We start from the raw sequence: 16,963 nt of genomic DNA, 5'->3' as shown, positions 1-16,963 counted from the left end.
TGAGCTTATGTTGCTGTGGCCAATTCCACCACTTCTACATTTAAGAGTACCATCAACTTCTAGAGCTATGCAAGGCAAATACATGGGCATCTCTACATACCTTCGCTCAGCATTTCGGCTTGGATTTCAAAATGTGTAGAGAAAGTCACTTTGCCAGATCAGTCTTGCAGGATTTCCTTGTAGAATAGTCCATCAACCCTCCTCCTACATGGGGTATTGCTCTGTAATCTATTATACAGGGCAGGAAATCTACAGGTAGAAGTAACCAGATGAAAGTTTCTTACCTGTGACAACAACCTTGTTGATGAATACTCTACCTGCACATTCCCCCATCGACCCACCTCCCCTTTGTGACAGGTGAAATTAAGACACCAAATTATGTTTGGTATTGTACTACTCTATGTCAGTCTGTCTGCCCGCACTAAAGCAGATTAAAAAACAAAAACAAAAAAGATGTAAACTGATGTTGCACCTGGGTGGGTGCTTTATGACTTTGTTCTTGTCATTTAACATTACTTCCAGCACAGACACGAAGCCAGTGTCCCTTATCGGTGACGTGAGAGCTTTAAGTTTCAGGATCCAGCCTGACACCTGGGTTTATTCTACATATGAGAAATCTGCAGTATCCTCCAGAGAGATAGTTACTGCAGGTAAGTAACTCATCTGGCTGCACTTTTCTTTATGGCTTATACATGCTAGGCATCAGTCTCATCTATAGGTGTTGCAATGTGATTTAGGAAATTTGTTTAATACCGTACAAGGTATAGAAAATAAAATGTATATATTGAATTTAAGGTATTCCAAGTTCCCCACACAAAACAAGGAATAATTCTACCATCAATGAAGATCATACAAAGCAGAACGGCAATATCAAAAGAACCTTCTATAAATGGTATAAGTAATTAAATGTTTTTGATTTGAAAATCGCCAGTCTTTAACCAATTGTCTCCACTGCAAAATAAGATAATAACCTATTGTGTCCAGAGATCTCTACATTAAAAGGATAGTCAAAACATGTACTTTTTTTTTTTTTTTTTAATAAGTCCCACCCAACTTTCAGCATTTCCATAATAGACAAAAAGGTTAACTCACTGTTAATATTCTGTGATAGGAACTCCTCCCTCTGCATATGGAGTGAAGCAGATCCCAGCGAAGGTGAGTCTATGATGTTGCTGCTGCTTCCATTATCAACAGATCTGCTGGACTCAGCGTGTAGGCCGTCGTTCTCCAGGCCTTTCAATATCACAGGTGCACCAGGAGACTGTAGCATCATAGATGGCTTTTTAATTAGTGATTCCCGATCACTGGAGTGAGCCCCTTTGCGAAATTTTTTGGTGAAAGGCCGTCCTCCCTGGATGTAGCTTCGATAGGCTCCAGCCTTTTGAGGCCTGTGTTTGATCCACTCAGTCAGCGTCTCAATTGGAGAACCATTGACACACCACTCTGTCACACCAAATTGGCGAAGGTGAGCACGGGCATGACTAGCAAGGGCTTTGCGGTTCTCAAAGTAGAGGCCACAGAGCTCACAACAGGCTTCAGATGCTGAAAAATAAAAGTGAGGAATGAGATACAAGACAGCATGTGTTAACCAGAGATCACAATTGCACCTTGCTAGGTTGAAAGGATAATGTTACTTACCTTGTGTAACGATCTGTTCTTAGCTTGTCATGCTGCAGATTCACATACTCTGCGTGCTCTTGCTGTCTAGTGCTGGGCGCAGATGATTGCAAGTTGTTTTTCTTCAAATACGTTTCAAGGAATGAGACGCCTAGTGACTCAATTATGAGCCTACCATGCACAGGATAAAGACTCCACCTCAGATTGTTTTTTTCTCTACCCGGTGGGTGAGTAATATCAGTCGTGATAAACAATGCACAATGCTTTCTTTCTCTTTTAACTTGAGAAGTATAAAAACACCCGAGATCATAGTTTGCTTCGGAGAAAAGGGTGGGCCCATGTAACTACAGCAGAACATGCTATGAACAGAAGGTTACAAGATAAGTCTGTTCACAGCATGTGTAGTTGTAGATACACATGCTCTGCAGAGACCATAAAGCAGTTCCTCTTGTAAGCTGTGGCTAGCAAGCAAAGCTGAAAGTATAAGCAAAAAATCCCATACCAGCTTATCAACACTGCATTCCCTTGTGACTACCAGGGATGATAGTGCACGGATATAAAGGGCTATTTTTTTGTCCTGCTGCAAGCAATTCTACTAGTGGTATTCCTCAGTGATGAAATACTGTTTACACCAGGGACCATTTTAATTTCTATTTGAGAGTGCTGTTTCTTTGCTTACCTCGCCTTAATATATTCTGTACTACCTTCAAGAAAGGGTAAGAAACAGTACCCCTTGCAGTCATGTAGTTTGTTGGGTTTTGGACTTATGTCCTGTATCCAGACAACCCTCCTGCATTATTTTGCACCGTTAATAATGGCTGTTTTTAAGTGGATATATATCTTAACATTTGAGGTATACAAACAAGCCTCATTTCTATAGGAGTCCAAAACAAACTGCAATTTCAGCATTACATTGCATGATTGCTTTAAAGGCACAAAAAACCGATAAGTATGAGACTGAAAACAGGCGCAGAAAATGGTTGCAGTGAAATTTGGATCTCTACAACGTACAGTAGTTTTACAGCATCAATACTCAAGTTATTTACAGACAAGGAGCAACATGTATGGAAATAGCATGCACAGAGCAAAGGATTTCCAAGAGAAAGTAGTTAGCCATTTTCCCAAAACTGTAAGAAATGCAGTCTTGGTGGAGATCGCATGTGTGATTAACATAACTTTGTATTAAACGTTTTACAGAAAAATAAAGTGTACTACTGGGTGCAAATGCAATGCTTTAGCTCCCTTCACCCTTACATGATGTTCTGAACCCAAAGTGGTTTTGTATAATCCGATATATTCTCCGGTTTATTACTGTCCAGAATGTATGTCCCTTTTTTGTTGATATACCAATTTATGGGTCTTCATACGTTTGACCAGTTTCTTTGCTTTTGTTCTTTATTTTCTGATATTTTTAAAATAACTAAAATACCCTGTAAAGAAATGGCTCCCTGTTGCAGTTACCCCCCACTTTTTGCCTGATACTGATGCTGACTTGACTGAGAAGTGTGCTGGGACCCTGCTAACCAGGCCCCAGCACCAGTGTTCTTTAACCTAAAATGTACCATTGTCTCCACAATTGGCACAACCCTGGCATCCAGGTAAGTCTCTTGTAACTGGTACCCCTGGTACCAAGGGCCCTGATGTCCTCTTCTTCTTAGGTTGCAGGAATCGGAGTTCCTAGGTTCTGGGGAGCCCTTAAATACTAAATGTAAGGGCGTGTTTAGGTCTGGGGGGTTAGTAGCCAATGGCTACTAGCCCTGAGGGTGAGTACACCCTCTTTGTGCCTCCTCCCTGTGGGGAGGGGGGCACATCCCTAATCCTACTGAGGGAATCCTCCATCTGCAAGATGGAGGATTTCTAAAAGTTAGTCACCTCAGCTCAGGACACCTTAGGGGCTGTCCTGACTGGCCAGTGACGACTCCTTGTCTTTCTCATTATCTCTCCTGGACTTGCTGCCAAAAGTGGGGGCTGTGTCCAGGGGGCGGGCATCTCCACTAGCTGGAGTGCCCTGGGGCATTGTAACACGCAGCCTGAGCCTTTGAGGCTCACTGCTAGGTGTTACAGTTCCTGCAGGGGGGAGGTGTTAAGCACCTCCACCCAGAGCACGCTTTTGTTTCTGTCCTCCAAGAGCACAAAGGCCCTCACCACATGGGGTCAGAAACTCATCTCTCAGCAGCAGCCTGGCACAGCCCAGTCAGTCCTGCACTGAACAATTGGGTAAAATACAGGGGGTATCTCTAAGATGCCCTCTGTGTGCATTTTTTAATAAATCCAACACTGGCATCAGTGTGGGTTTATTATTCTGAGAAGCTTGGTACCAAACTTCCCAGTATTCAGTGTAGCCATTATGGAGCTGTGGAGTTTGTTTTTGACAGACTCCCAGACCATATACTCTTATGGCTACCATGCACTTACAATGTCTAAGGTTTTGCTTAGACACTGTAGGGGCATAGTGCTCATGCACCTATGCCCTCACCTGTGGTATAGTGCACCCTGCCTTAGGGCTGTAAGGCCTGTTAGAGGGGTGACTTACCTATGCCATAGGCAGTGTGAGGTTGGCATGGCACCCTGAAGGGAGTGCCATGTCGAATTAGTCATTTTCTCCCCACCATCACACACAAGCTGGCAAGCAGTGTGTCTGTGCTGAGTGAGGGATCCCCAGGGTGGCATAAGACATGCTTCAGCCCTTAGAGACCTTCCCTGGCATCAGGGCCCTTGGTACCAGGGGTACCAGTTACAAGGGACTTACCTGGATGCCAGGGTGTGCCAATTGTGAAAACAAAAGTACAGGTTAGGGAAAGAACACTGGTGCTGGGGCCTGGTTAGCAGGCCTCAGCACACTTTCAAATCAAAACTTAGCATCAGCAAAGGCAAAAAGTCAGGGGGTAACCATGCCAAGGAGGCATTTCCTTACACCCCCCATCTCCAGACCATCATCAACAGCTCGTTTGCATCTGCCACCTTCCCCGAGAGCTGGAAACACGCGTAAGTCAACGCTCTCCTGAAGAAACCAACGGCGGACCCCAGCGACCTGAAGAACTTCCGCCCCATCTTGCTCCTCCCCTTCCCAAGTCATCGAAAAGACCGTCAACAAGCAACTGACCAAATTCCTTGAAGACAACAACCTACTCGACCCCTCCCAGTCTGGATTCCGAGCCAACCACAGCACAGAAACCGCCCTCATCGCTGTCACTGATGACATCAGATCTCTGCTGGACAACGGAGAAACAGCTGCCCTCATCCTCCTTGACCTCTCGGCTGCCTTAGACACTGTCTGCCACCGAATCCTAATTTCCCGCCTCCACTCCACTGGTATCCAAGGACAGGCCCTGGACTGGATCACCTCTTTTCTCTCCAACCGCTCCCAAAGAGTCTACCTCCCGCCGTTCCGCTCGGACCCCACTGAGATAATCTGCGGCGTCGCACAGGGCTCCTCGCTCAGCCCGACTCTCTTCAATGTCTACATGAGCCCCCTCGCCGACATCGCACGCAAACACAACATCAACATCATCTCCTACGCCGACAACACCCAGCTAATACTTTCCCTCACCAAGGACCCTACCATCGCCAAGACCAACCTGCAGGATGGAATGAAAGACGTCGCAGAATGGATGAAACTCAGCCGCCTGAAACTGAACTCAGACAAAACGGAAGTCCTCATCCTCGGAAACACCCCGTCCGCCTGGGACAACTATTGGTGGCCCACGGCCCTGGGCACCGCACCAACCCCCCTCAGACCACGCACGCAACCTCGGATTCATCCTGGACCCACTTCTCACCACGACCAAACAAGTCAACGCCGTCTCGTCTTCCTGCTTCCTCACTCTCCGCATGCTCAGAAAGATCTTCCGCTGGATCCCCGCGACACCAGAAAAACTGTGACCCACACCCTCGTCACAAGCCACCTGGACTACGGAAACACCCTGTACGCAGGAACCACCGCAAAACTCCAGAAACGTCTTCAGCGAATACAAAACGCCTCCGCACGCCTCATCCTCGACATACCCCGCCACAGCCACATCTCCGCCCACCTGAGACCTGCACTGGCTACCCGTCAACAAAATGATCACCTTCAGGCTCCTCACACACGCACACAAATCCCTCTACAACAAGGGACCCGAATACCTCAACCGTCGCCTCAGCTGCTACACGCCCACCCGTCAACTTTGCTCCGCCAGCCTCGCACTCGCCGCCGTCCCTCGCATCCACCGCACCACGGCAGGTGGGAAATCCTTATCCTACCTGGCGGCCAAGACATGGAACTCCCTCCCCACCAACCTCAGGACCACCCAGGACCACCTCGCATTCCGGAGGCAGCTCAAGACCTGGCTCTTCGAGCAGCAGTAACTCCCTCCCCCTAGCGCCTTGAGACCCTCACGGGTGAGTAGCACGCTTTATAAATATTATTGATTGATTCCGGTGGAAGATACAGCAACACCTCTTCTATCTTGTCCCCTCTTTGTCTGGAGGAGGAGCAACTCCTTTAGGCTTACTATTGGCATGTTTTCTTGCCACACTTACAACTATAGAGTCAGGTGGCAATTGTGTTCTAATAAAAACTGGATCAAAGGGTGCAGGTTTGTATTTTTTTATCATCCCTGGGTGTAATGATCCTTGCCTTGACTGGTTCCTTAAAAATGTCTACAGCATGTCTAAGCATCCCTGGAAGCATAGAGCGACACTGGTAATCCTTGTGTGTAGATGTCAAGATATTAAACAAAGTCCTCTTCAATAGGATCTGTATTCAATTGCATGTTGCGATACGCAGCTGCCCTAGCTATCACTTGACTGTAAGCAGTGGTATCTTCAGCGGGAGACGGCCTCGCTGGGTATAAATCTGGGTCATTAGGAAGAATGGGATCAGGATCATATAGATCCCATGGGTCTATATCTTCTTGATCACCACTTAGGTCATCCCTATGTGACAGATGTTGTTTGTGGAGAGAACTGTGTAGTGTGTGTAGGTGAGGGTGGTTGTGGGTTAGAAGGAAGGAAAGGAGAATGTGGTGGTGAAGGCTGAGGTTGTTGTGTAGCCTTTTCTTTCTCCTTCTCTTTAGAGACTTTCTTAGGTGGAGGCCCAGCGTCCAAAGCCTCCTGAAATATAAGTTTCCTTTTAGCTGTTACAGGAGGAGAGGATATGATCCTTCCGGTTTCCTTCTGTATGTGAAGTTTGTGCTGCTTAGTGTCTATAACCTCTAATATAGGTTATATTGCAGATGACTCCAGTAACTGCAGAATGTTTACTGCTGGCAGTTTTTGATTCTGAAAGTTTCAACACAGAATGCTGGATTCAAGGTCCGTTTTCCGGCTAGATACTGAAACAGATGTAGCCGTCTCTTTGGTCGGTGCCAAATGCACTGTTGGGAAAATGGGTTGAGAATTTGCACATTGAGTTCCCATTCATGGGCTTGTGCTCATCTCTTGCTGAGAAGATCTGCTAAGTCATTGTATGTACTCTGCTAAAAGGTGAATGTTGTGTTTGAAAGCGTACCTTCAGATCAACTGGGCTAGTTGAGATAGTGGAGTAGACCTGGTGCCCCACTCCCTAATTTTGTAGAAAAATAATTGCAGTCATGTCTGTTTTCATGAGAGCCACTTTGCCTTTGAGGAGAGGAAGGAATGCTTTCAGTGCTAAATGAACAGCTAGCAGCTCTAGGTGACTGATATGAAAATGAGTTTGACTGGGTGCCCTAATGCCCCTGCACAGTTAACTCCTGCGAATGCGCTTCCCTAGCCTGTCAGTGATGCCCCCGTTATGGTTCCCTGCGAGAATGGGTCTAGAAAAGGCTGTCCATTTAGAAGATTGTTCCAGCTCCACCATTGCTGAGAGTGACAAGCTTGGCGGCTGATCAACACTAGATCGCCCAGTGCGCTTGATTGACTGTGTGTTTGAGTCCATCAACAGGCGCTTATTGAGTTTGGCATGAGGAACTATGTCTACGCATGATGCAATTAGTCCTACGAGATGCATAACAGTTCTCACTGTTATAGGCTGGAAAGGCTGAGACTTTGGAATAAGTGTTTGGAAGGACTGAATCCTTGCTGTACTTGGGTAAGTTATTCTCCTGTGAGTAGAGGATGGCTCCAAGGTAAGGTTGTATCTGCAGTGCCGCAGGTGAAATTTGCTTGCACTGACTGTGAAACCTAGCTGATGAAGAATGTTTATGGTAGTTTGAGTGTGATGAAGACTTCGGATGGGTTGTGCTCTTGATAGGCTGGTCGTCTAGAAGAAGGAAAAAGTGTGCTTTGCCTTCATGAGTGGGCTGCTACTACTGCTAGGCATTGGGTAAACATTCCTGAGGCTGTGGTGTCCCCAAACAGGATAACTTTGAACAGAAAGTGTTGTCTCGTTAACACAAATCCGAGGTAATGATGGTGTGCTGGGTGAAATGGAATGAGAAAGTAGGTGTCCTTTAGGTCTAAAGCGGCCATGGAGTTGCCTTGTTGTAGCAGCAGGATAACATCCTGAAGAGTGAAATATGGAAGTGGTCTGAGAGAACAGATATGTTTAGGGGTCTAAGGTCCAGAACTGGTCTTCAGGAACCGTCCTTTTGAGGGATAAGGAAGTAAAATCAGAAGACACCTGTGCCCTGCTGGGGTAACTGCACAAGCTACATCACTCCTTTATGAAGAAAAGTTTGGACTTCCTCTTTGAGCAGCTGCCGATGGTCTGCTGGCGGCCTGTAGGTACAAATGTTTGGAGGTGAGCTCTGGGCAATAACCATGTTGGACAAATATGTAACACCCACTGGTCAGTGGTGATACTCCGCTATGTGGAAAAACGTATAAAGTCTTCTCCCTACAGGTTTTGCGTGATGGAGGGGGAATGGTGGGCAAGTCAAGGTTTTGTGGAGGATGGTTTGGAAAATCCACTCCTACCTCTGCCTCTAGAATCATTGCCTCTGTAGGAGCCTTTATCCCCTAGACAATGTCATCTTGCACTGGGGACGATGATATGAGGTGGAGGTGTCTGTGGATGTGGTCTTTGCAGCTCCACACTATGGTGAGCGACAAAAACTACCGCGTGGCTTAGGGTTCTGCAACACCCCCAGAGCTCTGACCGTCTCATTATCTGTTTTAATTTTCTCAAATAGAGTATCCACTTGAGGGTCACAGGTGGTCACCATCAAAGAGAAGTGCCATGATATTTTGTTGCACTTCCAGGGTAATCCCTGAAACCTCAAGCCAGACATGTCTTCTGAAAGGCACACAAGTGTTGAGGCCTACTGCAGCTGTATTGGCTGCATCGAGAGCACACCAAATTGAAGTATTATCAATTAGCTTGCCCTCTGAAGCAATCTCATATGCTCTCTTTTTCTGAGATGTGTTGGAGAAGCCTTTATTTCATCCTAATGTGACCTGTCATAATGGGAAAGGAGACCAAAGGAGTTGGTAATTCTCCACTGAATGGCCGTTTGAGCAGCCACTCTTTCCTGCAGCATCTATTTTCCTGCTTTCTTTATCTGGCGGGCTGCCTCGCCAGATGTTTGGGAATTTGCCCTTTTCTTCGCTGTTGCAACTACTAAAAAGTCAGGTGGTAATTGGCCCTTTATGTATGTTGGGTCAGTAGGGGTGGCTTATATCTTTGGTCAACCCTTGGTGTGACAACTGGGGTTTTGACTGGTTCCTTAAAAATATCTGGTATGTCGCAGCATGCTTTTGAGCATCGGCTGATTGTGGCAAGCACTGTGATGAGGAAAGAGTCTCAAATTAAAAGTCATCTTCGAGAGGTTCAATGTTGCTGGATACAGATCTGGGTCCATGTCTGTATGTGGGTCTGTCACATGCATCCCACAAGACATCCTTGGATGGGAGAGTACTGGTCCCCAATATTCTATTGGTCCCAGTCATTCCCATGTTTCCAAAAGAATGAATGGATGGATGGATCCCTGTGGAGAATATTGTGTCTCTGCAGAGGGTGAAGGTGGTAGGGAGTGTGCCAGTGATGCCACAGGTGGTTGTGGTGGTGGGCTAATGGGTGGGTAACTGTTTGAGGGGGTGTAGCCAGGATGCCACCAATATCCATTTGTATAACCAGCTGTTTTTGTCTAGAGTCAAAGTTTTCCTGTAACCGTTGAAGCACGGGTTCCACAGGTTCAGAGCTGGCATTTACTTGGAGACAGTAAGATTTTGGTTCCAAAGCAGCTTCCAACAGAGAGGGTCTTGATCCATATTGCTTGCTTTCGATGCCGAAGATGGTCGAGGTGTCAGTGTGGAGGTTTCAGGCTCAAGAGTCTCTGCTCGAGGCTGACAAATGATGGCCTTGGATTTTGTGCCTCTCTTTTGGTGCAGAGTCAGGGCTGGGCATGTTCAACAAGATTGTTTGGTGCAGACCATGGCCTGAGGTGGCCCACGAACAGACTTTAGTCGATCAGAAGTGGGTGGTCGACCCTTCGGAATGGATTGTTGAGTCTGTGACCAGAATGGAGGGGGCACAGAACTGATTGTCCAGGACGAAGGATTCATCTTAAACTCTGACCCTACGAAAATGTGCCCTTGTCCGCAGCAGACACTTGAGCGTGGGCCTCTTGATGGTATTCTTCAGAACCAAATATGTCTGGAGTGTCACACACCCAAACCAGATGGTGCAAAAAAGAATCTAATAATGGAGCTGAAGACCATGCACATAGCAGGCAAGAGGAGGACTCACCATACCTCGTGACTCGAAAGACAAACAACCTGCACACTTCCAAGACCAACACTAGATTGCTAAGCATGTGTATCTACAGGCACACATACCATCAAACACATATTTAAGGTATTAAACAGATCTAAAGTCACTTAATTTCAAAATTTTCAAGGGAATGAACAAAATATTTGAAGTCATTAAATAAGTACAGTGACGGTAAAGTCAGCTTGTAAGTGCCATTAACCACTTAGGTGCGTGTTTCAGCCACTGGCTGACACGACCTACCTGATGTGGCCCATAACTATAGGCAGACACCAGGAACGGCTTTAAAAAAAATGCTCTGGTGCTTTACACCGAAAGATTTGTGTTTCTTTTTTAAATACCCTCAAGAGTTGTGTAATAGCTTCCGCATCTCTCCTGTCCACCTCCCACCAGTGACGTCACCGCACCAGGAGGTGCGCTAACATGTCAGTTTTTTCCCACCGGAGGATCAAGGAGTAGGTGAGCGTTCTCTCCCAACTCCAGTGGGGTGGGGATGGGGAGAGAAGGCCAGAAGCCAGGGAGGCATTGATGGAAAGGAGGGCGTTTCCAGGGTCAACGGTAGCCCTGATGAAAGGACTACCATTAACCCTTGTGTGATCCATTCCTGTCAAAGTACTAGGCCCAGGCACAGCAGTGGGGTAGCGTTTCTAGTGGGACAAGTTGGGGAACGCTAGGTGGTAAGATGCTTGTAGATCCATGCATATTCCAGTAGCTTACTTCAGAGAAATACAAGGAAAAATGTTTTTATTCAGCGTTTTACCTTTGCAGGGTATTCTAGGTAAAATAACTTTGGGAAATCCACACAAGCCACACCTTCCGGACTCCCATGGGTGTCTTTTTTTTTTTTTTTTTTTAATGTCTGGGTTTGGTAGGTTTCTTAAAACGGCTCCACAACGGAGGACTAATATTACTACTCAACTCAGTTATTATGGCCACAGTATGTTTTGGGCCCTTCCCTGTTGTAGGCAGTTGGCCTAACCAAACAAGTGAGGTACCATTTTTATCTAGAAACTTGGAGGAATGCTGGATGGAAGGAAGATTGTGGCTCTCTTCAGATTCCAGAACTTTACATTACTGAAACGTGAGGAAATTTAGTTTTTTAGCCAAATTGATGTTTGCTAAGGTTTCTGGGAGACAGAACCTGTTGAGAGCCCCACAAGTCACCCCATTCTGGATTCCCCTAGTTGTCTAGCTTTCTAAAATGTATAGGTTGGCTAGGTTTCCCTAGGTGCCGGCTAAGCTAGGGGCCAATATCCACAGCTAGGCTCCTTGCAAAAAATGCATCTGTTTTCATTGGAAAAATGTGATGTGCCCACGTTGCGTTTTGGAGTGTTTCCTGTCGCAGGCAAAGGGCCTACCCACACAAGTAAGGTACCATTTGAAATTACCAACTGTCTTTATCTACATTTTTGCCTTCCAAATGTAAGACTGTGTGTAAGAAAGAAGTCATTTTGATAAATGCTCTGTAGTCACATGCTAGTTAGTATTGGTACCCCCAAATTCAGAGATGTGCAAATAACCACTAGTTCTAAACACCATATCTTGTGCCCATTTCGGAAATTCATAGGTTTCCCCAAAAGCTATTTTTCACCCTATATTTTACCAAATGAATCGCTGTATATCCAGTACACAATGAAAACCCATTGCAAGGTGCAGCTCATTAATTGGCTCTGGGTACCTTGGGTTCTTGATGAACCTACAAGCCCTATATATCCCCGCAACCAAAAAGGTCCAGCAGACGTAACAGTATATTGCTTTAAAAAATCTGCAATAGATGGAAAAAGTTACAGAAGAAAATACAGACAGAAATGGCTGGTTTTTTTCACTTCCATTTCTTTTTTTTTCATTTTACCCATTACTTTTCATAGGAAAACCTTGAAGGATCTACACAAATGACCCCTTGCCGAATTGTCTACTTTTCAGAAATGTTTAGCTATCTGGGATCCACCACTGGTTTCACACCCATTTATGCCACTAACTGGAAGAAGGCTAAAAGCACAAAAAATAGTAAAAATTGGGTATGTCCCAGTAAAATGCCAAAACTGTGTTGAAAAATGTGTTTTTCTGATTCAGGTCTACCTGTTCCTGAAAACTGTAACAATGGTGATTTTAGTACCTCAAACCCTTTGTTGATCCCATTTGCAGGGGGGGAAAACAGTTGCTTTCTTCTGCAGCACTTTTTCTCCATTTTTCGAAAAATAAAAACTCAAATTTAAGCTGTATTTTGGCTAATTTCTTGGTCTCGTCCAGGGGAACCCACAAACTCTGGGTACCTTTAGAATCCCCAGGATGTTGGAAAAAGGACGCAAATTTGGCATGGATAGCTTAAGCAGACAAAGTTATGGAGGCCTAAGAGCAAACTAACCCAAACAGCCAAAAAGGGGCTCAGCACTTGGGGGATGAGGGACGACTATAAAGTTATAAATCTTACCATCACGGGGATGATCCTTACTCTACTATGTTAAAGCAACACCCAATGTGGTCCTCCCACAAATATTATCTTTGTAAACATATTACAGCTACTGCAGTTGAGAAAAGAGGAAATGGATTTTAGCATGAGGGGCAGCGTCAAGACTGTTTCTTACAAGTACAATACTGCCACTTAAAAAGGAAAATGTTACCTACCCCGTAAGCCTATGTACATAGTGTGTAGTGCATTAGATTCATATGCGCTTCTTAGTCATGCCATCTAGTGTTAGGGTCAGACTTTCACAATTTTATTTTCTTCTAAGTCTGTTGAGTCACGAGGCATATAGTGACTCATTCCTTAGCATGCAATGCACAGACTTCATGTTGGAGTGTTTTTTGCACGGCTGGTGAGCGTACCATGGTGTGGTAAGTAGGTAAAATGCGATGCACGTTTTTACTGAGAAAAGAGCTTAAGTAGTAAGGAGACTAGAACTGCGTTCAGCGCAACAGGCTTCTGGGAGGAGGCAGCATGTTAATCTACGGCAGTACACAGAGATTGGCAAGTGTTCAGTGATATAGCGTATGCTTCACACCCCTTTCACACCCCTTTCTGCCAACTGCAGTCGTTCTCATGCTCTACTTTTCTTGCAGAATAGTGAATGAAGAACAGAAGGGAATTAATAGACTCATTACAGTGACAAAATCCAGGTGGTCAACTGTTCAGAGGAACAAAGGATCTTGGTCTGGATGCTTATACTGTTTGTTAAGTCTGGACTGAGCAAACTTTACAGAAGCCAGAGACAGAAATATCTGCATTGCAGTCTCCAGAAAACCAGGGACTATAGAAAGAAGGTAAAAAAAAATGAATCTTATGCAAGGTTTCAAAGAAAAACAGCAGATGACGTTGAGGGGACAAGCAGTGGACTGCACATTTTGCTATCCCTTGGGTCAGAACCTCTAGGTCATCCTCAGGAGAGGACCAAGCTGGAGGAGCTACCCATAAGGTGAGATAATATTCCTTAGTGGAGTAGTAGTCCAAGGATGATAAGCAGTAATGAGTGTATGTGAATGCTTAGGAGTAAGGGATCTCTTCCTGAATGACCTTAACCACCTGAGTGAGAATTAAATCTCTTAGAACAGGAACTAGAATGAGACCTTACCCCTTTGTGTAGGCTTCTCTGCTGGGAGGGTTTAAACGGAGCAGAGTGCAACAATGGTTGAGACACTACTGATGACGTTAGTAAGCAAGAGAACGTCAAAGGTATAGCAGAAGTCTGAGGCACTGGTGAAAACGTAGGAAAGGTGTAACAGGATAGAAAATAGGTTAGCCAGGAGATTGTCCTCCTGAATGGGAGTGTGATCTGGAGTATACAGAGTCGGAGGTGCAAGGCACGCTCTTTTTTTATGGTGAAAAAAAAATAATCCATGGTCTCCCGGAGTAAACTTTGAGCAAAAGAAGCTGGAAAGCCTCCAAGTCGAAGGCCGTATGGATAGTAAATGCCACCCGGGCCTTTACGTTAAATGTGGTCTCAATGACTACCTGTCTTTAGGTTGCACCACCACCACCCTGGGGTCCTTTGTCCCCAGTGAATACTTAGATGTCTGATGGTGCTTCAACATCCTCTAACGCATCCCAGTCCTCGGCAGCAGGCATGGTGGTACTGTATTTACCTTCTAAGTCAGACCTTGACTTTCAACGATGTGTCTTCCTCTACTGGAGTGTCTCAATCTGCCCCTCATTGTGTTTTTGGAAAGGGATGAATAAGCTGTGATATATATTCTTAATCCCCAGACTTCTGTGTAGCAGTGTCTTGGAGCATCTCCTACATGTCATGCTGCCCTGTCCTTCATAGTTTTCTGGATAACGTTTGGCAGCAGATACAGTCTTCAGCAAGCACACAATGCAGAGTTAATAGAAGGGGTCCTGACTGGACCCTTTTGCCACAGGGAGTGCACAACACAAAAAAGTAAAAGCTATAACAAAAAAATAAATATTTAACTGCCAGAAAATTCCTGAATTGCTGTGTGTAGGAAGTTGGCTCTGTATGTGCTATTTCAAAGTAAGGAATAGCATGCACAGAGTCCAAGGGTTCCCCTTAGAGGTAAGATAGTGGCAAAAAGAGCTAATACTAATGCTCTATTTTGTGGTAGTGTGGTCGAGCAGTAGGCTTATCAAAGGAGTAGTGTTAAGCATTTGTTGTACATACACACAGGCAATAAATGAGGAACACACACTCAGAGACAAATCCAGCCAATAGGTTTTGTTACAGAAAAATATCTTTTCTTAGATTATTTTAAGAACCACAGGTTCAAATTCTACATGTAATATCTCATTTGAAAGGTATTGCAGGTAAGTACTTTAGGAACTTTGAATCATTACATTAGCATGTATACTTTTTACATAAAACACAATAAGCTGTTTTAAAAGTGGACAGTGCAATTTTCACAGTTCCTGGGGGAGGTAAGTTTTTGTTAGTTTTGTCAGGTAAGTAAATCACTTACAAGTCTCAGGTTTGGGTCCAAGGTAGCCCACCGTTGGGGGTTCAGAGCAACCCCAAAGTTACCACACCAGCAGCTCAGGGCCGGTCAGGTGCAGAGGTCAAAGAGGTGCCCAAAACGCATAGGCTTCAATGGAGAAGGGGGTGACCCGGTTCCAGTCTGCCAGCTGGTAAGTACCCGCGTCTTCAGAGGGCAGACCAGGGGGGTTTTGTAGGGCACCGGGGGGGGCACAAGTTAGCACAGAAAGTACACCCTCAGCAGCACGGGGGCGACCGGGTGCAGTGTGCAAACAAGCGTCGGGTTGGTCGTTGAAATCAATGGGAGACCAAGGGGTCTCTTCAGCGGTGCAGGCAGGAAGGGGGGGGGGGGGATGGGGGGGCTCCTCGGGGTAGCCACCACCTGGGCAAGGGAGAGGGCCTCCTGGGGGTCACTCCTGCACAGGAGTTCTGATCCTTCAGGTCCTGGGGGCTGCGGGTTCAGGGTCTTTTCCAGGCGTTGGGATTTCAGAGTCAGGCAGTCGCGGTCAGGGGGAGCCTTGGGATTCCCTCTGCAGGCGTCGCTGTGGGGGCTCAGGGGGGACAACTTTGGTTACTCACGGACTCTGAGTCGCCGGAGGGTCCTCCCTGAGGTGTTGGTTCTCCACCAGTCGAGTCGGGGTCGCCGGGTGCAGTGTTGCAAGTCTCACGCTTCTTGCGGGGAGTTGCAGGGGTCTTTAAGTCTGCTCCTTGAAACAAAGTTGCAGTTCTTTTGGAGCAGTGCCGCTGTCCTCTGGAGTTTCTTGGTCTCTTGGAAGCAGGGCAGTCCTCTGAGGATTCAGAGGTCGCTGGTCCTGGAGAAAGCGTTGCTGGAGCAGGGTTCTTTAGAAGGCAGGAGACAGGCCGGTAGGACTGGGGCCAAAGCAGTTGGTGTGTCTTTCTTCTTCTGCAGGGGTTTTCAGCTCAGCAGTCTTCTTCGGTAAGTTGCAGGAATCTAAATTCTTAGGTTCAGGGAAGCCCTTAAAAACTAAATTTAAGGGCGTGTTTAGGTCTGGGGGTTAGTAGCCAATGGCTACTAGCCCTGAGGGTGGATACACCCTCTGTGTGCCTCCTCCCAAGGGGAGGGGGTCACATCCCTAATCCTATTGGGGAATCCTCCATCTGCAAGATGGAGGATTTCTAAAAGTTAGAGTCACTTCAGCTCAGGACACCTTAGGGGCTGTCCTGACTGGCCAGTGACTCCTCCTTGTTATTCTCATTATTTTCAACTCCACTAGCTGGAGTGTCCTGCGGTGCTGGCACAAAGGGGTGAGCCTTTGAGGCTCACCGCCAGGTGTGACAGCTCCTGCCTGGGGGAGGTGTTAGCATCTCCTCCCAGTATAGGCTTTGTTACTGGCCTCAGAGTGTCAAAGGCACTCTCCCCATGGGGCCAGCAACATGTCTCGGTTGTGGCAGGCTGCTGGAACCAGTCAGCCTACACAGATAGTCGGTTAAGGTTTCAGGGGGCACCTCTAAGGTGCCCTCTGGGGTGTATTTCACAATAAAATGTACACTGGCATCAGTGTGTATTTATTGTGCTGAGAAGTTTGATACCAAACTTCCCAGTTTTCAGTGTAGCCATTATGGTGCTGCGGAGTTCGTGTGTACAGACTCCCAGACCATATACTCTTATGGCTACCCTGCACTTACAATGTCTAAGGTATTGCTTAGACACCGTAGGGACACAGTGCTCATGCACTGGTGCCCTCACCTATGGTATAGTGCACCCTGCCTTAGGGCTGTAAGGCCTGCT

General features: G+C 46.2%; 1 protein-coding gene across 8 annotated transcripts in view; it reads right to left on the bottom strand.

The window, feature by feature from the left end:
- Nucleotides 1-16,963, bottom strand: part of WIZ (WIZ zinc finger) — a 688,842-nt gene that overhangs the window by 90,805 nt on the left and 581,074 nt on the right. For all 8 annotated transcript variants that reach the window (XM_069231671.1, XM_069231676.1, XM_069231674.1 and 5 more), the window contains one exon: nucleotides 1,093-1,542. In XM_069231671.1, the coding sequence (XP_069087772.1) occupies nucleotides 1,093-1,542 (450 nt within the window). The remainder of the gene's footprint in view (nucleotides 1-1,092; nucleotides 1,543-16,963) is intronic.

Source organism: Pleurodeles waltl, chromosome 4_2 (assembly GCF_031143425.1).
Source record: "Pleurodeles waltl isolate 20211129_DDA chromosome 4_2, aPleWal1.hap1.20221129, whole genome shotgun sequence".
Classification (NCBI taxonomy): domain Eukaryota; kingdom Metazoa; phylum Chordata; class Amphibia; order Caudata; family Salamandridae; genus Pleurodeles; species Pleurodeles waltl.
Note: the sequence above shows the minus strand (reverse complement) of the source record. Positions and strands in the feature narration are given on the sequence as shown.